Below are 25,027 nucleotides of genomic sequence, written 5' to 3' on the forward strand. Positions count from 1 at the left end.
CTATACTTTGTATAATATTCACCTCTGCAGTGATTTTCATCCCAAGGGTATGCACAGTTCTGAATGCCATTGCACACTAAAGAAGTATTGATGCACATGTTGCTATGGCAGAAGTAAGTGTTGCCTGAGCAGGGAGCTGCAGGAGAGAAGAGAAAGAAAACATTAGGAATTTTCAGTAATTGATGCACTGCAATAAAATTAGTAAATTTCGGGGGGGGGGGGGGGGGCAGGGTGTTTGTTGGTGTTTTTTTTTGTTTGCTTTTTTTTTTTTTTTTTTAACATGCATACTAATTCTTTATCTCCATTTCAAACACAAGCACTTTTCTTGCACATCACTAATTACTGGATGATTTACTCCCTTTATATGGTTTCTGACAAGGGCATTACCAATGCTACAAAAAAATTCTCTCTCAAAATGGGCAGCAGATAGAGACAGTCACAACACAGATAATGGAAGAAGGCTTTAATACTTGCCTTTAAAATAATGCTTTAATACTTGGTTTTAAAATACTTGGCTTTAAATACGTAAAAATTGTATGCTCAAAATCAGTTTATATTTGTTCAGTCTGCTGTGCATCTGCTATGTAGATGTTGTGAAGCAGTTCCTGAACATACGCATTGTAGAGCCCATTAATATCTCAAGGCAAATCAGATTTCAGCTTCTGGAGGACTGTTTCAGTAATTGTAAGAGATTTCAGAAACTGGAGGCATCTAAGTCATTCTTGCTTGTGAATCAAAGCTCCTAGATCCTCCTATTAGATCTAATGCAGGGATTGAGAGAGTACAGTTTAGCTTTTTATCTGTCTATATATATTTAGAAATTTGAAGAAATAAATGAAGTAGAAAGTTGCCCTAAAGATTTTGTTTCTGTGAATGTTTGGTATAGCTCCTTGACATTAAAAAAAATATGCTAAAAAATATTAGTAATTCTTTTCAGTATGTTCTGTAATATTCATAGGGAATTCTTTATGGATTCAGAGCACCGGACAAGAAAATTATTTTCTCCTTGTCTCATTAATGTGGCATTTTTCTGATAGAAATGTCTATTATCAGTGGAGTCAGTTATACATTAAACAGCAAAGATGTATGGTAGATGTTCTACTCTTTGGTTTCATAGAAGGAATTTTCTCTTGAGCAGTCTGGATTCTCTGAAGCACAATACAAAACCCAAAGGGTACGGCAGAGGAGGGTGACTAGTCCTGAATACAGAATTTCTCACTTCTCCTGTGAGGCTTCAGAGTCTGTGACAGAAAAAGGGAGTAGGCAGGTTCTCCTTTTGAATTTGGAAAGAAAGACTGCACAAGCTTTACTTTATAAAGGGTAAATAGGATTGTCATTTAAACAGAATAGCTTAAAAAGGCTATGTATGTAAAAGGCTACAATACCTACTGAAGTATTTCTGACATAAAGGACGGACTATGAAATTTGTGTCCAGAGTGGTTATCATGGATCCATGTGTATCTGTTGGTGTTCCAGTATGGATCTGTATGGAGTTGTAGTTCTTTTGGAGGCACAGAGGAAGAGTTACGATGTAAGACACATTCCCTTTATTTCCCCTGAACAGGGGAATTTGTTTCATCTTTCTGTATATTTGGATGATGCATTCTGTTGCTGCTTCTCCATCTGCCAGTACAGTCTCTATTTTACATTTCTGTGAAGTCTCCTTACCGTATTTTGGGGATGGCTTTTGTTCACAAGTTTATAAAGATGGGACAAATAGACTTAATTTTCCTTTTGTTTATCTGGGGATTACCAAGTCTAAAAGTCACAATGATTGATTGTGTCACAATGATTGAAGCCACTCCAGGGCTTCAAGGACATAGAATCATAGAATCATAGAATAGTTAGGGTTGGAAAGGACCTTAAGATCATCTAGTTCCAACCCCCCTGCCATGGGCAGGGACATCTCACACTAGGCTATGTCACCCAAGCTGGACTCTTCTCATAACAGCTGGTGCAATGTTCAGTGTTCTTTGTATCTAGCATTATTCATGTACTGAACCAAGCCAGAAATCAAATACATTGATTTTTAACATAAGTCGATTCTGCAAAAAGCTCTAGGCATGTGTTAGGTGACTGTCATGCACAATTAGTACTTTTATGCAATTTTTTTCAGAAATACTGATCATTTTCATGGTTGGCTTCATATAATTACAAATCATTAGTAAGGTAGAAGACAAAAATAGCCTCATGATCTGAAAATAAGATAAGCAAGGATTCACTTTTTTTTTTTTTCAGTTAGAAAAATTGCTTACCCCACTTCTGGTAGGAGCTTCCTTTGATCCTGACCCTCTACTCTGCTCTCGTGAGACCTCACTTGGAGTATTGTGTACAGTTCTGGTGTCCTCAACATAAAAAGGACATGGAACTGTTGGAACAAGTCCAGAGGAGGTCCACGAGGATGATCAGGGGACTGGAGCACTTCCCGTATGAAGACAGGCTGAGAAAGTTGGGGTTGTTCAGCCTGGAGTAAAAAAGGCTGAGTGGAGACCTCATAGCAGCCTTCCAGTATCTGAAGGGGGCCTATAAGGATGCTGGGGAGGGACTCTTCATTAGGGACTGTAGTGATAGGACAAGGGGTAATGGGTTCAAACTTAAACAGAGGGAAGTTTAGACTGGATATAAGGAAGAAGTTTTTTACTGTTAGGGTGGTGAGGCACTGGAATGGGTTGCCCAGGGAAGTTGTGAATGCTCCATCCCTGGCGGTGTTCAAGGCCAGGTTGAACAGAGCCTTGGGTGACATGGTTTAGTGTGAGGTGTCCCTGCCCATGGCAGGGGGGTTGGAACTAGATGATCTTAAGGTCCTTTCCAACCCTAACTATTCTATGATTCTGATTCTATGATTTAAAAATACATGAAACATTTTTCAGACACATACCTTTCAATTGCCCTATCCAATAAAGATGCTATTTGAAGTTAGAACATAGATAATAATAACCACATACCTTTTCAGGTTTTCTTCTGCCAATGACTTTTGAGTTGCTTTAAAATTGTAAGTTAACAAAGTTATCTAACTTTAGGATTAGTTACTGTTTCAACCTCTTGCACTCAAAAAAACACCACAAAAAGACCCCCCAAAACCCAAACGCAACAGAAGAAAAACCCAACCCCACTCCAGTATTTGTAATATAAACAGATAATTTCCCTGGCAAAATTCATAGCATTTTCTAGATTGGAAGCTGGAATAACTTGCACTACCACTAATATCAATAATTGCATTGAAATAAATGCTACTGGAAAAGCAGTTCTCAATTTTTGCAAGTTGTGAATTGCAGTAAATACCAGTTTTAAGCACAATATGTAACTTTTACTAAATGCCTCTTGTAGCTTAAACAATAGACTAGTTTGACCCATGCAATTGTTTATTTTACATCTAGGCAATAATCATTATTTTACCATGTAGGCAAAGTAAGCAATAAGATATTTCTCTTAAGTCTCTGTCAGTCTTTTTAGAAAGATTGTTTTACAGAAAGTAACTTTTCACCTGTGTTAAAAAATTACTGTTTTATGGAACAGAATATAAAATCCACTTCTTATCTGTAACCTAAACTTTTTTGTAAGGTGGTGACCAGGATCCCTTTCAGGACTGGCTACAGACATGTTCTGTCGAGAAAGGTATTTCTTTGACAGCAAATTTGTACTACTTATTCTTCAAGCAGAGTGAGTCTTTTGAAAACCTTTGACACAAGCATAGGTTTGATTTCCTGAAGTGGCAGATATGCTTTATTCAGCTCTCCCCGTGTATCGCAGATCTTCTCTGCAGTTCTGAACTTAGTCTACTTTAGTCCTGAAGATGCTACTTATTTTCAGGTTCTGCAATGTGGACAATGTTGTCCTTTATAAATATGTGAGGCAACAAAATTCCAGTAAATTCAGAGAGAAAGCACTTCAAAGAAAATCTCACTTTCAGGAAACGTCTTCATTTACAATGGGAATAAAGACTATCTCCACCCTGGGCTATGAGATACAAACAGAAATCCAGTTTGCATTTACAGCTCTGCTTTTAATATAGCCTTCTTAAATAAATTTGAATTTAACTGCTTATCCACAGTTGTGCAACACAACTGGACTTTCCTAAGGGAGCACGTGTGGGATCGCTCCAAGCCATGTGCAGCTGAGAAGGAGGTAGCAGCTTAGGTATAGCTGGAGTGGGTGTACTTCCAGATCCAGACTCTGCAGGGTCACACGTGTTCTCTAGCCTTCTGAACATCCAGTATGGGCTTGAGAAGAGCCTGTTGTGGTATCTGGCAGAGAACTGGAAGATGAAGGCTAATGGGAGAGCACACTTCAGTCCCACTGCTGTCTTCTTTAAGTAAGCCTGTGCTCATCTGTAGAAATCTTTGTGAGAATGACATAGCTTAGGGCTGTATTATTACTGAATTCAAATGAAAAATAAACCTTTTAAGACTGGAGGAAAGCCTTTCTTCAGGAACCATGCTTATAACTGTAATAAAGCAAGTATTTAATTTAGATGCCAGTACATGAAGGAAATGGAAACAACCTTTTTCATGTGTTCCTGCTGCATAATATATAGCTGATGCTTTTCCTAAAATATACCTGAAAAAGTACCCTGATCCCAGGAGAATAGGCAGTTTAAAATCTACTTACGATCCACAAATGAAGTGAACAGCATTCTGAATCTGCTTAGCCTACTGCCTTCGTCTGCCCACATCCGCACCACACCCATCCCAGTCTGCAGCATGACATCGTTTGCTACCGTACTGCAGAACTTTGCCTTCAGGTTTTCAATAGAACTACTTCCATCATACACAGCAACAAAGTTTCTTTTGCATTCATTTGAATGCTCCATTTGATAGTCGAGAAATCGTACATAAATCTGTTAGAAAAGAGAAATTAATGTCTCTAGGAAAAGTAATACAGAGAAGACAGTATTTCTTAGCAAATCTCGGAGATGTTTTGTCCCGTTACACATGTGTAACTCTCAATGCACAGCACTTTTAAACTTACATTTTCTCATGAAATGTAAATGTGGAGTATTACTTAAAGTTTGTCTTAAGTGTCTGTTTTGCTTTGGCCCCTTCCCCAAAACAATCTTTACTTAATAATTTACTCTCATGTTTCTACTCCCCTTGGGGGGGGGGGGGAAGAAAAAAAAAAGGTAAAAAAAAAAAAAGGTAAAGCAACATACTTGCTGAAGAAAGCCCTAAGCAGCTCTGCTACATGTGCAACCTATTACTCTAGAAGAGATATGAGAAACACATAAATGTGCTGAAAGAATGTTAATGGTATTTTGACTGTTCTCTTTTCTTTCTTTTTAATTCCTAACAGCAGTGTTAAAATATAAGGGAAGGAGTCTAGTCAGGAAAGCTCTGAAGTAAAAATAAGGAAATTGAAATTTATTGCTTCAGAATGAAAGCTAATTACTGAATTGTAGCATTGTTATGGAAGACACAAGCCATGAAAGTCAGGAGTAATTTGAATAAAAATGGAAGCAGAAGAAAAGTAAACTGGCTTTCTAGGAAGAGTTAATAAATTAAGCCAATCTTAATTCCTCCAAAAGCAGGAATCTAATCCAAGAGAAGGCAGCATATGTGTTAGAACGTACGCAGCAAAGAAATTGGAAGACCAACATGGCACTTGGAAAATAAACAAACAATTTATTTTGCCAGAGCAGGAAACTTCTGCAAGATTACGTGAAAAGATCACAGGCCTTTTTCATCTCTTGAATGGTTGTATTGGGATTCTTAAAATTCTAGGGGAAGTTGATGAACTGTGTAACTCAAACTCAGTTACCTAGGCATGCTGCAAAGGCTATCCTTAAACTTTAAAAATTCCTCAGATAGCCATTATTTTGACAGAGAAGAAATCTATCCATGTGAAGACAGAGGTCTCCTGCTCTGTGTGAGAGGAGATGCGCCTTCTACCCACAAGGTCTTCAGTATGTTCCTCAGATAAGCTTGAGTCTAGACTTGATGTGTTTTGAGTGAGTACAGCCTACAGCTACATCTCAGGCTGCTATTACAGATGCTAAGGACCTTTTGCGCAGTATAATTTTTCATGCATCTGACTAATGACAAACATCTCCAGCTCTTGTTTAATTTGTGAAGCAGGGGAGACAAGCATAGATGAATACCACGCTTACTACTGTTGTATTACCTATTTTTCTGTCCTTTTCCCATATCATCTTTCTTTTAACCTCAGCTACAGCCAAAGCCTTTTAAAACTGAATTGTAAAGAATTCATTAAACCAAAACCAACCAACTTTGGGGGAAAAAAAGATTTACAAACACTTAACAAGCTCTACTGAAAGCATGGCAAAAGAGTGAGCACAGGAAAAGGCAGGCAAAACACCCTGGCTTTTCCTTTCCAGTGTTTTCCAGAGGCAGGTTGCCAGTTCTGTCTCCCCTTGCACACTATGAAAAGGTGCAGCCTGTGCCATACGATCTCATGCTTCATCTCACTATTGTGTGATTTTCAGTATCCATTTTTTTATTCCCTTTTTTCTACTTCTGCTGTCTTTGTTCTCAGCTATATTGAGAACCTGTCTTCCACTGATGTCTTATCTCACAAACATGGGTGTGAGCTGTTAAATGCTAGTATATGGGCTGAGAGATGGTATTTGCATTTAATGTTTGGCTTTATGTATCTGCTGTGAAATTACAAGGGAAGCTAAAAATAAACGAGGATGCTTTTAGTAGAACTATTCTCTGTATGTGTAAATATCTGTTACACAGATTTTAAAAGTTCTTTCATTGCTGCAGTTGTATCAGTTTTAAAAAATTACTTTTGTGACAGAATCTAATTGAGGAAATTAAAAATGTCTATGCTTATTTTTCTCAAGAGATTGCACCATATCAGATCTAATAGATTTTATCATCACAATTCTGCCAGAATTGAAGCTTGAGAAACTACTCTTGGAATCTCGTGCTCACCAACAGGGAAGGGCTCATTGGAAATCTGACACTCCAGGGAAGCCTTGGATGCAGCGATCACGAGATGGTTGAATTTGAGATCCTCAGAACAGTGAGAAGAGCGTGCAGCAAGCTCACTGCCTTGGACTTCAAAAGAGCAGACTTTGGCCTATTCAGAAACCTGCTTAGCAAGGTTCCATGGGATATAGGCCTAGAGGGCAGGGGGGCCAAAGACTCTCGGTTGATATTCAAGGATCACCTGCTACAAGCTCAGGAGTGTTGCATCCCAACTAGAAGGAAGCGCAGCAGGAGGGCCAGGAGACCTCCTTGGATGGATAAGGAGCTGCTGAGGAAAATTCAAATGAAGAAAGAGGCTTATAATAAGTGGAAGCAAGGACAGGCGGCCTGGGAAGAGTACAGGGATGTTGTCCGGGAAGCTAGGGACCAGGTTAGGAAAGCTAAGGCCCAGTTAGAATTAAACTTGGCTAGGGATATTAAGGATAACAGGAAGGTATTCTACAGGTACGTAGCAAATAAAAAACAGACAAGGGAGAACGTAGGCCCCCTCAGGAAGTTCTCGGGAGAACTAGCTACAGAGGATTTGGAGAAGGCTGAGGTTCTGAATGACTTCTTTGCCTCCGTCTTCACTGGCAAAGGCTCTGACCACACCACCCAAGTCTTGGAAGGCAGACGCAGGGACAGTGAGAACGAAGACCTTGGGTCCACTGTAGGAGAGGAACTGGTTCGAGACCATCTTAAAAATCTGAATGTGCACAAGTCCATGGGTCCTGATGAAATCCATCTGCGGGTCCTGAAGGAGCTGGTGAATGAAATTGCTAAGCCACTGGCCATCATATTTGAGAAATCATGGCAGTCAGGTGAAGTTCCCGACGACTGGAAAAAGGGAAATATAACCCCCATTTTCAAGAAGGGGAAAATGGATGACCCAGGGAATTACAGACCAGTCAGTCTCACCTCTGTGCCTGGCAAAATCTTGGAGCAGATTCTCCTGGAAGGCATGCTAAGGCACATGAAAAACAACAAGGTGCTTGGTGACAGCCAGCATGGCTTCACTAAGGGGAAATCCTGCCTGACCAATTTGGTGACCTTCTGTGATGGGGCTGCGGAACTGATGGACAGGGGTAGAGCACTTGATGTCATCTGCCGGGACTTGTGTAAAGCGTTCGACACTGTCCCACATAACATCCTTGTCTTTAACTTGGAGGGACATCAATTTGATGGATAGACCACTCGATGGATACAGATCTGGCTGGATGGCCGCATACAAAGAGTTGTGGTCAATGCCTCAATGTCCAGCTGGAAACCAGTAACGAGTGGTGTCCCTCAGGGATCGGTGTTGGGACCGGTCTTCTTTAACATCTTCGTCGCTGACATGGACAGTGGGATTGAGTGCGCCCTCAGCAAATTTGCCGATGACACCAAGCTGTGTGGTTCACAGCTGGAGGGAGGGAATGCCATCCAGAGGGACCTTGACACGCTTGTGAGGTGGGCTGATGCCAACCTCATGAATTTTAACCATGTCAAGTGCAAGGTCCTACACCTGGGTCGGAGCAATCCCAGGCACAGCTACAGGTTGGGCAGAGAAGAGATTCAGAGCAGCCCTGTGGAGAAGGACTTGGGGGTGTTGGTTGATGAGAAAATGAACATGAGCCGGCAGTGTGCGCTCGCAGCCCTGAAAGCCAACCGTATCCTGGGCTGCATCAAAAGGAGTGTGACCAGCAGGTCGAAGGAGTTGATCCTGCCCCTTTACTCTGCTCTTGTGAGACCTCACCTGGAGTATTGTGTGCAGTTCTGGTGTCCTCAACATAAAAAGGACATGGAACTGTTGGAACAAGTCCAGAGAAGGGCCACGAGTATGATCAGGGGACTGGAGCTCCTCCCGTATGAAGATAGGCTGAGAATGTTGGGGCTGTTCAGCCTGGAGAAGAGAAGGCTGTGTGGAGACCTCATAGCAGCCTTCCAGTATCTGAAGGGGTCCTATAGGGATGCTGGGGAGGGACTCTTCATTAGGGACTGTAGCGATAGCACAAGGGATAAAGGGTTCAAACTTAAACAGGGGAAGTTTAGATTGGATATAAGGAGGAAATTCTTTCCTGTTAGGGTGGTGAGGCACTGGAATGGGTTGCCCAGGGAGGTTGTGAATGCTCCATTCTTGGCAGTGTTCAAGACCAGGTTGTACAAGGCCTTGGGTGATATGGTTTAGTGTGAGGTGTCCCTGCCCATGGCAGGGGGGTTGGAACTTGATGATCTTAAGGTCCTTTCCAACCCTTACTATTCTATGATTCTTTAATAGTAAGAATTATTTTTCTGTAATGTTTTAACTCTATAATTTAGGGTGATGATCTAATCTCAGGGCTGACCCAACCATAACTCTGCCTTCTGCCAACATTCAATAATTTATTGAAGTGCTTAAGCATATGGCCTGATGCACTCAAAAGGCAATGTGGGGACGAAATTGTTTTATTATTGTTTTGAGACAAGGAAGTACAAAATCTTTTGTAAATAAGTAAAATCAGTTCTAAATAACATTGTTTGATGGCTTTGTAACATTAGCAATAGAAAGTAACTCAGGTAAATGTTTCACAAAAACTAGTCAGAATTCACCCAAAGAACATGAGAATCCTTGTATAAGATAAATCGTTGTAGTTGGCGTAGTTTTAGGTCCTTATGACCTTAGTGCAAAAATAATTGTAAGAAAAACAGGACAGAAAAACAGGACATGTAGATAAAGAGTATCTGAAGCTAGCAGATGTCTAGGATGTGCTGTGGCTAAGCTAACCGAAGGACGAGATGATTATGCCTGCAGTGTTACTGAACCAGTTAAGCTGGTGTAAGCATTATCTACTGCACATTCTTCAGAGATTGCCAGAAAGTGATGAAGATTGTTGGAAGAAGTAAGTGACCCCCAAAGACCACTACCACATTGTTGTGCGCATGCGGAAATGGGTGTGGAATTACGTAAAGCGGTTCTCAGTTAAATGAATATGTATGACAAGCAACAATATAACCACAGTCTGTTTGAGGTTTGGCTGAGACAAGCTAGGAAGGGCTATCCCCCGTGTCTCCCAGTGCTGCAATAAAGAATACCTGCTTGTCAACTTAAACTTTGTTGGCAAGTTCTTAGCGAGTACTACAAATCAGTTTCCGGAAGAACTGCTACTATTACTTAGTATAGGGCTCCATGAGTTGAGTCACTTCCTCAAATGCTCAAATATATTAACGAAGTTTTAGTTTCTTTCTCGTCTTCTCCTCTTACTACTATCTTTTAGGTTGCTGGTTTTGAACTTTTAATTTGGAAGTTGGTTCATAGGCCTGTAAGCTAAAATGTTAAGTTGTAAATTAAAACCACTCTGTTAAGAGCAAGATAGGCCAGTACGGCCTTGGGGTATGTATAAAAAAAGGGCAGCCTTTGAAGATAAGAAAGGAGTAACCAAGACATATAGGGCCAGTTCTTCAAGATAAGGAACAAATAAGAACAAACTGACCTAAACCACAGAGAGTTTTTAAATAATCCACAAGTCTTTTGCACCTGCACAAGCACACAGGTCAATCAGCAGACACAGGGAGGAAGACTGTCAGCAACCACCAGAGACCCCTCAAAACCACCACTCAGCAAGGAAGAGCATGCGTAATTAAAATGCAAATATTACAATTAGCTCCAGGAAATCTAGTGAATATGTAAAGCATTTCCCAGAAAGGTTGTAAATATGCATAAGTTTGTTGGATATATGGATGCTGCTTATAGACTCCAGGCACGCTCACCTTTGCAAAATGACGTGTGTGTGCACCAGCGCTGCAATAAGGAATTCCTGTTTTCTAAAACTCCAAATCGAGCCTTAGAGAGTTTATTCGTCTGTCTTTTGTGGTAACAGGGCTGGTTAGTTAACCATTAAGGGTATGTAAGAAGGCATAGAGTAGGCTTGTCATCTTGGCAGCTACTGCTTAGAAATATTTTTTTTAATTCTTGTGTACATGCAAGCAGTGATATGCGCTTTAACACACATACAGGAGCAAAATGAAAGATGTGTATACTATATGGAAGAAAAAAATATGTACTCTTCAGTGCAACTCAAATTATTAACCATTCTATGTCTGAAACATATAGCTGTCGGGTTTTGTTGAACAGGCTATAGATATTGTATTTTGGAATTATGAATAGAATTTTATACTTCTCTCTGACCAACAATAAAGCTCAAGTTGTTTTAATGAGCATAAGATAGTGATGATTTCATAAGCAGTCTCTAGATCTGCAGGCACAATCACAAATACCAGGTACCCAGGTAACATATGCTGATTTTTGGCTTGAACAGTTACTATGCCCCTTTAGGGCTTGGGCAGAAAAGCTCTAGCAAATTTTATTGTGGCACTTTAAGAGGGCGTGATGCTATAGCCAAGTCAGAAGAAGAGTGACAATTCCTTAGCTGCTTCCAGGCAAAGCCTTTCATTTTAGCTCAGGCTACTGATGAAAGTGGGGTTTAAGGTGCTGGATTGTGAATTACACTGAGGAGGAGCAGGTACATGTTCTTTTGACACTGAACAGAACCAAATTTTCCAATAGAACCACCGGAGGCAAAATTTTAAGATGTGGCAGCAAGATTTAAGGGAACTTATCAAAGCTGTTAGCTAGCATCTTTGCCTGCGGTCTTCCAATAAAACCAGAGTCCAAGTCAAATGCCCTTGAAAACTGTTGCTTGAACAGTGTTCACAGTTATTTTGAATTTTAAGTTTCAAATAATAGGAAGTCAAGACTGTGGACTTGCTCTATAAATTTAATTTCAGGAACAATCTGGATTTCCTAAGCCACTGGTAACTCACTCATCTCACTGAAAGAGAGACATTATGTAAATCACAGCTAGTGACTATTACCTGTTACTAATGACTTAGAAACCCATTATATGTTGAATGATATGAATGAAACTCACCTTAGCATTCGGAGTAGCTTTAATTGTCCATATGCAGTCAACTGGTTGCCCTGGCTTTGTTTTTCCTTCTTGTTGTACTTGACTGGAATGTACTATTCCATCAGCTCCTGAGAGTTCAAACTGGCAGTCTAGGGAGAAGATATACCTTGCTGTCAAATTCAATATGATATTAATTTTAAATTTAATGTATAAAGAAATTGTTACTGTAATACTAGACCTGGTATGGGATTTAAAATACCTCCTAGGTAAGTAGAGTCAGGATCTGTAATAGAAAGAAGTAATGAATCACACGGGCTATCAGTGTTTAAGATTCACTTCAAGGTTTAGTATAATCTGAAGATTATGTCTATTATTATATCACAATAAAAATTGTTTACTGAATCAATTGCAGGGTACAGAGACAGATTTTTTATTTTTTTTAGATAACATTATTCCACAAAGATTGACCTTATCTGAATGAGGTAATTCTATACTGACAGCACAGGTTTCCAGCAAAACACCAAAAATCGCTATTCGGTATGTTGTTCCTACATTACATTCTGAATTTAATTACCAATTTTCACTGAAAAATTTACCCTTCTTTAACTAAAATCAGTTCTAAATAACATTGTTTGATGGCTTTGTAACATTAGCAATAGAAAGTAACTCCGGTAAATGTTTCACAAAAACTAGTCAGAATACGCCCAAAGAACATAATGAGAATCCTTCTGTAAGATAAATCGCTCTAGCTGGCTTAGTTTTAGGTCCTTATGACCTTAGTACAAAAATAAAAGTAAGAAAATCAGGGGTAAGGGTGGAGAGGAACTGGAATGGGTTGCCCAGGGAAGATGTGAATGCTCCATCCCTGCCTGTGTTCTAAGCCTGGTTGGACAGAGTCTTGGGGAACATGCTTTAGTGTGTGGTATCCCTGCCCATGGCCAGGGGGTTGGAATTAGATCATCTTAAGGTCCTTTCCAACCTTAACTATTTTATTATTCTATGATTCTATGAAATAAACATACTTAATTTTCCTTTTGTTTATCTGGGGATTACCAAGTCTAGAATTGAAATGATGAGAAGTACTAAAACTATCCCTGATGTGATGGCAATGATTGTTCCATGAGTTTTGGTGATTTGTCCAAACAATCCAGTTATTTTCCTTTCTGCAAAGAAAAAATTAGGCTTATGATGACGGGTTTATGATTTTTCACATTTTTGATCATGCTTAATGACTTAACGGCATTGGAGACTAGATCTGTGTGTCAATGGGATTTATCATCCTGGATCTGTGCATTTGTTCAGCAAGTCTAATTCCCTGTCTGTGTTACTGGCCACCACATGGTATTTCAGTGGCAGGTGGAACTCTGTGGCCAGCGTAGGCTGACTGAGCTAGGATGTGGCTTTAATCCTGAACCTCTACTGATCAGTTCACATTCCAAAATCCACAAGTTAAGTAGGCTTAAAGTAACAGCTACAGCTGATACTTCTCTTACCATGTTTTGCTCCTGCTGGTAACATTCCCACTGATGTCAATAGAAGGAAACATAGATTTAAAATTATCTATTTCTTCCTTAAAAGGGAAATATTATCATAGTGATGATGTGAAGGTGACTGTACTATTTGTTTACAAGGAGCTTTAGCATAGATATATTCCAGTTTTAACAGTCCAGTAATCAAGTCAGATGGAAAAAAAAAAAAAAAAGAGAGGGCCTGGGGGGAACAGACATGGACCAACCAACCCTTATCATATGGCACTTTTGGCTAGTACAAGATGGCAACGTCAGAACAAGATGGTTTCCATACTAAAAAATCTTATTTGGAGATTAGATTTTTCCGTTTGGATTTCTGTTCTGTAAATGTACTTGTTTGGCAGTGTTCAAGGCCAGGTTGGATGGGCCTTGAGCAATCTGGTCTAGTGGAAGATGTCCCTGCCCATGGAAGGGGGTTGGAACTGGATGAGCTTTAAGGCCCCTTCAACCCAAAGCATTCTATGGTTCTGCGATTGTCCTAGGGGACTAAAAGAATTCTACACTGAGACTCTCCAACATACCCTACAGCTCTAACAGTTATTTTTCTCCTTCTTAGTAGCTGGCACAATGCTGCGTTTCGGCTTTAGTCTAAGAACATTGCTGATAACACACCAATTTCTTTAATTGTTGCTAAGTAATGTTTACCCCAATCAAGGGCTTTTCAGTCTCTCATGCTCTGCCAGTGAGGAGGGGAGAAGAAGCTGGGAGAAAGCAGAGACTGGACACCTGACCCAAACTAGCCAAAGGGGTATTCCATAACACAGCACATCATGCCCAGTATATAAACTGGGGAGAGTCACACGGAATGCCCAGATCGCTGCATGAGTCAGTCTGGGTATCAGTCAGCAGGCGGTGAGCAACTTTATTGGGCATTACTTGTGTTTATTGTTTTTTTCTTATCTTTTTAATTTTATATTCTCTCTCTTATCATTGTTGTTATTAGTGGTGGTAGTAGTATTTTTATATGATACTTTAGTTTCTGAACTGTTCTTATCTCAGCCCACTGTATTTACATTCCTTTGGTTCTCCTCCCCATCCTGCTGGGAACAGTGGGGAAGAATCAAGGGAGTGAGTGAGCGGCTGCATGGTTGTGAGTTACTGGCTGGGCTTCCTACTGCTTAAGAAAGAAGATATAGAGGTACACGCCATGGGCCACCCTATAGTTTTACCTGTGGGATCATGGAGAAGACAGGAGCAAGTGGGATGGAAAACCTACCTCATCTCTGGAGGAACAGGTGCGTGAATTGAAGACGAGAACAAAGGTCAAGGATGATCATCCCATGAAAGCTGTGGCTTAAGTCTCTGGTGAGCAGGTTCCCAGATGGAATGGAAGAGCTGATTTTACACCAGCTCCTGTGATAAAGACTAATCCCTGTCAACAAGGTGTAAGTGGCCAATATTGCGATCACTATTAGAGGGGCCCTGCCTCCAGCCAGGTGGAGCTAGGGGACAATTAGGTTTATTGGACTGTGTGGATCAGATGGCCTGGCACATAAGTCGCACAGAAGTATAAGGCTCTAATAGATACCGGTGCACAGTGTACCCTTATGCCATCAAGATGTCAAGGGGCGGAACCCATCTATATTTCTGGAGTGACAGGAGGATCCCAAGAGTTGACTGTACTGGAGGCTGAAATCAGCCTGACTGGGAGGAAGTGGCAAAAGCACCCTGTTGTGACTGGTCCAGAGGTTCCATGCATCCTTGGCATAGACTACCTCAGGAGAGGGTACTTCAAAGACCCAAAAGGGTACCAATGGGCTTTTGGTATTGCTGCCTTGGAGACTGAGGAAATTGAGCAGCTGTCCACCTTGCCTGATTTCTCAGAGGATCCTTCTGTTGTGGGGTTGCCGAATGTCAAAGGACAAGTACCAAACGCGACCACAACAGTGCACCGGCGGCAATAATCACACTGACCGAGACTCCCTGATTCCCATCCATAAGGTGATCCATAGACTGGAGAGCCAAGGAGTGATCAGAAGGATCCGCTCACCCTTTAATAGCCCCATATGGCCAGTGCAAAAGTCTAACGGAGAGTGGAGACTAACAGTAGACTACTGTGGCCGGAATGAAGTCACACCACCATTGAATGCTGCCATACCGGACATGCTAGAACTTCAGCATGAACTGGAGTCAAAGGCAGACAAGTAGTACTTGGAGGGGCATCCAGTACACTTGAAACCGATTGCCTCAGGGGTGGAAACACAGCCCTACCATCTGCCATGGACTGATCCAGAACACCTGCAATACATTGATGACATTATTGTGTGGGGCAATACAGCAGAAGAAGTCTTTGAGAAAGGCAGGAAAATAATCCAAATCCTGCTGAATGCTGGTTTTGCCATAAAATGGAGTAAGGTCAAGGGACCTGCACAGGAGATTCAATTTAGGGGAATAAAAGGGCAAGATGGACGTCTCCAGATCCCCACAGATGTGGTGATCAACAAGATAACAGCAATGTCTCCACCAACTAATAAGAAAGAAACACAAGCTTCCTTAGGTGTTGTGGGGTTTTGGAGAATGCACATGTCAAATTACAGTCTCTTTGTAAACCTTCTCTACATCATGTGACCTGGAAGAAGACTGATTTCAAAAGGAGCCCTGAAGAACAACAAGCCTTTGAACAAATTAAACGATAGGTAGTTCATGCAGTAGCCCTTGGACCAGTCCAGTCTGGGCCAGATGTAAAAAATATACCGTACACCGCAGCTGGGGAGAATGGTCCTACCTGGAGCCTCTGGCAGAAAACTCCAGGGGAGACTCGAGGTCAACCTCTCAGCTTTTGGAATCAGGGATACAGAGGATCTGAGGCCAGCTATACCTCAACAGAAAAAGAGATACTGGCAGCCTATGAAGGGGTTTGAGCTGCTTCGGAAGTGACTGGCACTGAAGCACAGCTCCTTCTGACACCCCGGTTGACCGTGCTGGACTGGATGTTCAAAGGCAGGGTCTCCTCTAGACATCATGCAACCGATGCTACATGGAGTAAGTGGGCTGCACTAATTACACAATGAGCTTGAATAGGAAATTCCAGTAGTCCAGGAATTCTGGAAGTCATCATGGAATGGCCAGAGGGCAAATATTTTGGAATGCCACCAGAGGAGGAGGTGATGCGTGCTGAAGAGGCCCCACCATATAATAAACTGTCAGAAATTAAAAAGCAATATGCCTTGTTTACTGATGTGTCCTGCCCTACTGTGGGAAAGCATCAGAGATGGAAGGCAGCCATACGGAGTCCTCAACGACAAGTTGCAGAAACTGCTGAAGGAGAGGGTGAATCGAGTCAGTTTGCCGAGGTGAAAGCCATCCAGCTGGCCCTGGACATTGCTGAACGAGAAAGGTGGCCATTACTTTCTATACTGACTCATGGATGGTAGCAAATGCCCTGTGGGGGTGGTTGCAGCAATGGAAGCAGAGCAATTGGCAACACAGAGGGAAACACATCTGGGCTGCTGCAGTGTGGCAAGATATCGCTGCCCGGGTGCAGAGCCTGGTGGTGAAGGCATGCCATGTATAAGCTCATGTACCCAGGAGTCGGGCCAGTGAGGAACACCAGAACAACCAACAAGTGGATAAAGCTGCTAAGATTGAAGTGGCTCAGATGGACTTAGACTGGCAACATAACGGAGAATTATTTTTTGGCCGGGTGGGCCCATGACACTTCAGGCCATCAGGGCAGAGATTCAACATACAGATGGGCTCGTGATCGAGGGGTGGATTTAACAATGGACACTATTGCCCAGGTTATTCATGTGTGTGAATCATGTGCTGCAATTAAGCAAGCCAAGCGCTTAAAGCCTCTTTGGTATGGAGGACGATGGCTAAAGTACAGATATGGGGAGGCCTGGCAGATTGATTATATCATACTCCCACCAACCCGCCAAGGTGGAGGCAACCACCGGATGGCTGGAAACATAGAATCAGAATCATAGAATAGTTAGGGCTGGAAAGGAACTTAAGATCATCAAGTTCCAACCCTCCTGCCGTGGGCAGGGACACCTCACACTAAACCATATCACCCAAGGCTTTGTCCAACCTGGTCTTGAACACTGCCAGGGATGGAGCATTCACAACCTCCCTGGGCAACCCATTCCAGTGCCTCACCACCCTAACAGGAAAGAATTTCCTCCTTATATGCAATCTAAACTTCCCCTGTTTAAATTTATCCCGTTACCCCTGGTGCTATCGCTACGGTCCCTAATGAAGAGTCCCTCCCCAGCATCCTTATAGGCCCCCTTCAGATACTGGAAGGCTGCTATGAGGTCTCCACACAGCCTTCTCTTCTCCAGGCTGAACAGCCCCAACTTTCTCAGCCTGTCTTCATACGGGAGGAGCTCCAGTCCCCTGATCATCCTCGTGGCCCTTCTCTGGACTTGTTCCAACAGCTCCATGTCCTTTTTATGTTGAGGACACCAGAACTGCAAACAGTACTCCAGGTGAGGTCTCACAAGAGCAGAGTAAAGGGGCAGGAACACCTCCTTCGACCTGCTGGTCACGCTCCTTTTGATGCAGCCCAGGATACGGTTGGCTTTCAGGGCTGCGAGCGCACACTGCCGGCTCATGTTCATTTTCTCATCGACCAGCACCCCCAAGTCCTTCTCCGCAGGGCTGCTCTGAATCTCTTCTCTGCCCAACCTGTAGCTGTGCCTGGGATTGCTCCGACCCAGGTGTAGGACCTTGCACTTGACATGGTTAAACTTCATGAGGTTGGCATCAGCCCACCTCACAAGCGTGTCAAGGTCCCTCTGGATGGCATTCCTTCCCTCCAGGGTATCAACCGAGCCACACAGCTTGGGGTCATCGGCAAACTTGCTGAGGGCGCACTCAATCCCACTGTCCATGTCAGCGACGAAGATGTTAAAGAAGACCGGTCCCAACACCGATCCCTGAGGGACACCACTTGTTACTGGTTTCCAGCTGGACATTGAGGCATTGACCATAACTCTTTGCGTGCGGCCAGCCAGCCAGATCTGTATCCACCGAGTGGTCCATCCATCAAATTGATGTCTCTCCAATTTAGAGACAAGGATGTTATGTGGGACAGTGTCGAACGCTTTACACAAGTCCCGGCAGATGACATCAAGTGCTCTACCCCTGTCCATCAGTTCTGTAGCCCCATCACAGAAGGCCACCAAATTGGTCAGGCAGGATTTCCCCTTAGTGAAGCCATGCTGGCTGTCACCAAGCACCTTGTTGTTTTTCATGTGCCTTAGCATGCCTTCCAGGAGAATCTGCTCCAAGATTTTGCCAGGCACAGAGGTGAGACTGACTGGTCTGTAATTCCCTGGGTCATCCATTTTCCCCTTCTTGAAAATGGGGGTTATATTTCCCTTTTTCCAGTCGTCGGGAACTTCACCTGACTGCCATGATTTCTCAAATATGATGGCCAGTGGCTTAGCAATTTCATTCACCAGCTCCTTCAGGACCCGCAGATGGATTTCATCAGGACCCATGGACTTGTGCACATTCAGATTTTTAAGATGGTCTCGAACCAGTTCCTCTCCTACAGTGGACCCAAGGTCTTCGTTCTCACTGTCCCTGCGTCTGCCTTCCAAGACTTGGGTGGTGTGGTCAGAGCCTTTGCCAGTGAAGACGGAGGCAAAGAAGTCATTCAGAACCTCAGCCTTCTCCAAATCCTCTGTAGCTAGTTCTCCCGAGAACTTCCTGAGGGGGCCTACGTTCTCCCTTGTCTGTTTTTTATTTGCTACGTACCTGTAGAATACCTTCCTGTTATCCTTAATATCCCTAGCCAAGTTTAATTCTAACTGGGCCTTAGCTTTCCTGACCTGGTCCCTAGCTTCCTGGACAACATCCCTGTACTCTTCCCAGGCCGCCTGTCCTTGCTTCCACTTATTATAAGCCTCTTTCTTCATTTGAATTTTCCTCAGCAGCTCCTTATCCATCCAAGGAGGTCTCCTGGCCCTCCTGCTGCGCTTCCTTCTAGTTGGGATGCAACACTCCTGAGCTTGTAGCAGGTGATCCTTGAATATCAACCGAGAGTCTTTGGCCCCCCTGCCCTCTAGGCCTATATCCCATGGAACCTTGCTAAGCAGGTTTCTGAATAGGCCAAAGTCTGCTCTTTTGAAGTCCAAGGCAGTGAGCTTGCTGCACGCTCTTCTCACTGTTCTGAGGATCTCAAATTCAACCATCTCGTGATGGCTGCATCCAAGGCTGCCCTGGATCCTCACATTTCCAACCAGCCCTTCCCTGCTGGTGAGCACGAGGTCAATCATGGCACCTCTCCTTGTCGGCTTCTCTCTTACTTGCAGGAGGAAGTTGTCTTCCACACAATCGAGGAACCTCCTGGATTACTTGTGCTGGCCCGTACCGTCATTCCAACAGATGTCAGTGTGGTTGAAGTCCCCCATGAGAACAAGTGCCTGTGAGCGTGAGGCTTTTCCTATCTGTCTATAGAGTGCTTCATCCGCAGGTTCTCCTTGATCAGGTGGTCTGTAACAGATCCCCACAGTAATGTCTCCCATCGCTGTTTTCCCTTTGACCCTGACCCACAAACTCTCTGTGGACTGCTCACCTGTCCCCAGACAGAGTTCCATACTCTCCATCCAATCCCTAACATAAAGGGCAACTCCCCCTCCCCGCCTGCCGGGCCTGTCTTTTCTAAAAAGCCTGTAACCTTCCATTCCAACACTCCAGTCATAGGAGCCATCCCACCATGTTTCTGCAATGCCTATTATATCATACCACCGTAGATGTGCACACATCTCTAATTCCTCTTGTTTGTTCCCATGCTACGGGCGTTTGTATAGAGGCATCTGAGCCGAGCTCCAAATGAAGCCGGCTCATTGGCTGGAGCGGCTGGAATATATCTACATTGCTCCGAGCTTTTATTATAGGTGCTGGAAACTGACTGGGTGTCTTGGGATGGAATGATGCCCCCTCCCCCAACACATCTAGTTTAAAGCCTCCTTGACCAGTCTGGCAAGCCTCCTACCAAAACTGCTCTTTCCCTTCTTTATCACCAGCTCCACCAGCCCCCAGTAGACCTGGCCTACAAACTTGGGTCCCGTGTTCAAGACACCCAAACCCCTGACTATGACACCACCCTTTTAACCATTTATTAACCTGGCTAATCCTCCTAGCTTTTTTTAGGTCCTCCCCTGTATCCTGGAGAATTGACGAAAAGACTATCTGAGCTCCAAAGCCCCTAACCACCTCTCCCAGGGCTCTGTAGTCCTTCTTTATGTTCCCCAGGCTACTACTATCTATATCCCTAGCACCCACATGTATCACCAGAAGTGGGTAATAGTCTGTGGGACTGTGTCCCGTGCCACTGCCCAGAACACTATCCTGGGCCTTGAGAAACAGACTTTGTGGAGACATGGCACCTCAGAGAGAACTGAGTCAGACAATGGGACTCATTTCCAGGACAGCCTTATAGACACCTGGGCCAAAGAGCATGGCATTGAGCGGGTATATCACATCCCCTACCAGGCACCAGCCTCTGGGAAAATCGAACGGTACAATGGGCTGTTAAAAACTGTTCCTACATTACATTCTGAATTTAACTACCGATTTTCACTGAAAGTCTTAACCTTCTTTCTGAACTGAGTGGGGGTGTACGTGCACGTCCCCTTCCATTTTCACAATTACAAAATATTTTACCACACTCCATGTAAATGTAGAGGAAAGAAAAATATTGGTCCTTCACTTGCTGCAATCTATTGCAAAAATACTATACAGTTCAAATGTATATTTTACGTTCCAGTCTGGAACTAGGCTAAGTTAGTTTTGACAGTGATGTTAATGAAATTGCTTTGGAAATGAACTAAACCGAATGCATAAGTACTGACCCTATGAAAAGATTTTAGTGTGTTACTTCCAGTGGACCGGTCACTGTGGTAATCTGAAGAGTTTCCAAGTCTAAATCCCTAGTAAGGTATACAGTTCTATGAGCGGTAACACATAATCATGTAGAGTGTTTTCACGTGCTATACAGGTAAAGACCAGTTGGGTAAAGGTGACATTAAAAAGTTATGCCTGTGTATACTTTTACAGTAGTAGTAGAGCTGACATTTGTATATTGTCCTTTGTCACAAAAGACAATAAAATGCTGATAAATATATGTGTAATATCTATGAAGTACAGCAGTCAAGCACTGCACAAGGACACCAGATCAAATTTTCCTGTAAAAAGAATGCCCTGCCAGTTTTAAGTGGCCCCACAGAGCAGATGTACTTTTGTTTTTCTAAAGGCACTGTCAGCATATTATCCTCTTCATACCTTGTAAACCACACAGTATTTTGAGCAAAGAACAATTCTGTTGTCTGAGCCTATGGGTTGAGGGAATCTAGTTATACTGAGAGCTGATGCTTGGACTGTATAGATATTTCCTCTGGCATGTCAGAATGGAGATTTAAAATGCTTTGCATCTGGCTGGAAGTGCTATTGTAGATGTGCTTCAGGTGTTTTTGTCATAGTGTCTTACATTCCTGGATGATAGACTGTTGAAAACACCAGCTATTTGTCTACATAAATGCTCTTTCCATTACTACCACTGGTGAGGTACTGGTACAAGTTAGAGTAGTAACAAAGAGGGAAGTTGCTAAAGCCTTCAGCACAAACAAGATCAACTGACTTCTCTAGCAAACTATAGACCTGCAATTTCCTTCAGTCAGTTTTTCAAAGTGGTTTTAGTTAAGTATGCTGTGGGATTAGCAGGATTGAGACTGTAACTATCACACTGTCACTTTGTCTTCATAAGCACTTAGGATGAATTACAGCTCTAGACTGCCAGCATAAACACATCACAGAATTCCATGGGAGCAGATGGCTATTAACTCAGTCATAATGTTAGGCATCTTTACCTGGTATAAATGAGTACTTTGCTTGAAATCCCTTTCCTTCCAGCTCTTCATCAGAAGTAAACTTGATCCACATAAATCTCCCTGCTGATCTAATTAGTGCAGGACTTTTCAAACCACAGTAACGATTAATGAGAGGGGAGAAACCAAAAGGTCCATCTCGAACCTCCAGATGATCAAACCGACATTCAAATGAGGGTTCTATGTAATAAGGCTCATCAAAGGTCAACTCAATTCTTTGTCGTGGAGCAGCTAGACATAAAAAAATGAGCAAAAGATTAAATGAAGATCTATATAAAAAGCACATGAAGACACAGAATAATGAAGAAACAGACCTCCAAGACAGCAAGATAAAAAAGAGACTGGAAACTTCTCAAAATACATCTGGCAGTCTGCTACAAAAACTCAGATACACTATAATAAAAAATTTAAAAATTATTATATAGGACATCCTTTTTCATGGATTCTTTTTTTTGCTTGCTGATCTTTATTGTTGAAAATTCAGAAATAACATAAATTGAATTCAGCACATGTAACAGATACTAACATATATGCAAAGGTATTCAAACAAGGTTTAATATTAAATTGAATTCAGTGTTCTGTGAAAACAAAGTACATAAAAAAAGGACAAAACAATGAGGGATGCAGAAAAGAATGGAAAAGAAAAAGTTAGTTATGAAGAACTACTCACTGGTACATTTCCTAAGCATCAAGCCCAAATTTGGAGATCCTTTGGCAGGAGACACCTTTTATTAGAATATTCAGAGAAGTGTAAATGCTTCATATACGTTATTAATATGCAGGTGACTACTAAGTCTGAACAAGTGGCAGCCTAACATCAGGACTTGGATCAGATCCCTAAATCCTGAGTTGATGCAGCTGTGGCTACTTTTTGACCAGACTTCCACATCTGTAGTTCAGAACTGTGATTTATATTGTATGAATAGCTTAAGTGTTTTTTGTTCTTGTCATCTATTAAGCTACATGAACTTTCAGGTACTAATTGGCTATCTGGAATGACAGCATTAAAGAATCACATACTGTCAATTTCTTCTGAATGCAAAAAGGATTTACTTGTATGTCTCTAACACTTTTTTTAGAACTTACACCTTATACACGAGTTAAAAACATTTGTAGCTGTTTGCACATATTGTCAGAGGTCTGTAGGAATACTTTAGCTAGAAATTGTGGAGGACCTTGGTCTCACTCAGGTAACCCTAATGTTTCTGTATAAGGATTGTGAGGCTCTGTGCCCCATGGAAACTGCCTCATGTCAGGGAGATCCAGCAGTGGATCTGGTATGTCCCAACACTGAAGCTGGACAGATCTGCTCCCCAGTGCCTTCACTGTCAGGGAAGATACAGAACTTCAGATATGAATGCATACAAGCAAAAATGAGGGTGTCTGTGAACTACTACTATACTGTACATATAAAACCTCACTGAAACATGTTACTTGAAATATTTCAGTTAATTGATATGAATCTGATTATTAAGCTAACGTTTTTAGCTGACTTCAGTGGGTTTTGGATGCATTCTAATAAGAGGAAAAAATAATTAGTGTGTCCCAAGTCTTACAGCCTTTACCCAAGATATTCTCATTGGAATGTGGTTTTATTCTAGTTAATTAAATTTTTTTGTCCTCATCACATTATTTCAGTAGTGACCTCCCCAGTGCTAACAAATCTCCATATTTTTAATACAGTGCCATAGCAGTAAGATGTGTGTTTTTTATTAATAAAGGACAGCATAAAGATTCCCTGCCTGTGGAATACACTTTGAATAATCCAGTATGGTCTGGTAAATGCTGAAGGCAGTCTGCAAGCATCTTTTGTAGTTTATCTTCAGCAATATTGGAAGTGATATTAAGATAACAAGCTACAATTTTTATCTTAGTAGTTCTGTGCCTTCATAGATTACAATAGATCTGATGCTGCTTTTCCTGTCTGAGGGTATGTATTATTCCGTATAGCTAATTCCTGAATGACTGCATTTTCTATTAATGTATTGTTATTACTTCAGAAAACAAATTTAGCTTCTTGTTTAACCAAATGACTGCAGAATTGATTATATTACCAGTACAGCTATACAGTATTTGACAGTACAGTAAGATGACACAGTTTTAACAGTTCAAGATTATACATTGAACACTAAGATTACAACACAACAAAAGAGAAATACAGCATGTACCTTCTAAGATATAGATGCACTCTTGATTTGGTGGGTACATGTTAGGGTAGTTTGGTGAAGAAAAATGTCCTCCATTACTTGTCCGTACCCAATTGTCACACTGGGTGGGAGGAATACGATTCACACCAATATTTTGCCCACCTTAAGTGGGAAAAAAAAAAAGTGATCAAATAAATTTCTCCTATAAGCATGCAAGGTTGATTTTGGAAAAAAGTAAAACACTGACATAACCCATGTCCTATGAAAGAAGAAAGTAATTTATTTTGGTGGAAAACCCTCTTCTATGCCCCTTGCTAACATCTAGCTAGGAAAATCTTATGTTTAATTTAGTGATGTGGTGTACCCTAAAGAGATCACAGTTTCGGAATATCAAATATATCCAGTAATTCTTGGGAAGGGAAGAGAGGGAGTAAATTTTTTTTTAGCCAAGTCAGTTTAGACTTTTTGATGCTCTTCTTTCTAAGTCAGATAGTCACAGTAGCTGCCAATATAGCAGCATTATTTTCGGGCTTATGTCTTCTCCACTCCTATGCAAATATAATCTAAAATGCTTGTTGGCTTTTACTATTTTTGCCCTGATTCCGGATTATACTGAAGTATGCGACCCTTAGACTAAATATATATTTACAATATTTTTTCTTAATACAGAATGTTTAGAACAAATTATAATTTGCAAAATACACTAAATACAACAAT

The 25,027-nt window shown here is 41.9% G+C and overlaps 1 protein-coding gene across 4 annotated transcripts; it reads right to left on the reverse strand.

Annotated features, from left to right (window-relative positions):
- Window positions 1-22: 22 nt before the first annotated feature.
- On the reverse strand, window positions 23-25,027 carry LOC133275266 (neuropilin and tolloid-like protein 2). Of its 4 annotated transcripts, XR_009745454.1 has the most exons (8): window positions 24,332-25,024; window positions 22,834-22,872; window positions 22,146-22,394; window positions 12,033-12,077; window positions 11,816-11,943; window positions 4,609-4,837; window positions 2,256-2,345; window positions 23-136 (listed from the first exon to the last, which is right to left on the reverse strand). XR_009745454.1 is itself a non-coding variant. In XM_061465105.1 (7 exons), exons 1-7 carry the CDS (start codon window positions 24,369-24,371, stop codon window positions 1,386-1,388), a joined length of 846 nt encoding a protein of 281 aa, XP_061321089.1. In that variant the 5' UTR covers window positions 24,372-25,027; the 3' UTR covers window positions 1,300-1,385. The 4 variants fall into 4 exon arrangements, 3 of the variants coding, with proteins under 3 accessions (XP_061321089.1, XP_061321091.1, XP_061321090.1); XM_061465105.1 differs by lacking the exons at window positions 23-136; window positions 2,256-2,345 and adding an exon at window positions 1,300-1,501 and having other exon boundaries at window positions 24,332-25,027; XM_061465106.1 differs by lacking the exons at window positions 23-136; window positions 2,256-2,345 and adding an exon at window positions 2,359-2,982 and having other exon boundaries at window positions 24,332-25,026.

Source organism: Pezoporus flaviventris, unplaced genomic scaffold (genome assembly GCF_033815535.1).
Source record: "Pezoporus flaviventris isolate CSIRO_AGI_PZ_B2104156 unplaced genomic scaffold, CSIRO_AGI_Pfla_v1 ptg000038l, whole genome shotgun sequence".
NCBI lineage: Eukaryota > Metazoa > Chordata > Aves > Psittaciformes > Psittacidae > Pezoporus > Pezoporus flaviventris.

Excerpts from the sequence above, each read along its gene's own strand:
- LOC133275266 (XM_061465105.1), bottom strand. The coding sequence starts at position 24,371 with ATGTACCCACCAAATCAAGAGTGCATCTATATCTTAGAAG. Across the intron at positions 12,078-22,145 it reads AAAGTACTCATTTATACCAG|ATCCTGACTCTACTTACCTA; the intron begins GTAAAGATGCCT and ends TTTCTATTACAG. Across the intron at positions 1,502-4,608 it reads GTTCACTTCATTTGTGGATC|AACTACAACTCCATACAGAT; the intron begins GTAAGTAGATTT and ends TGCCTCCAAAAG.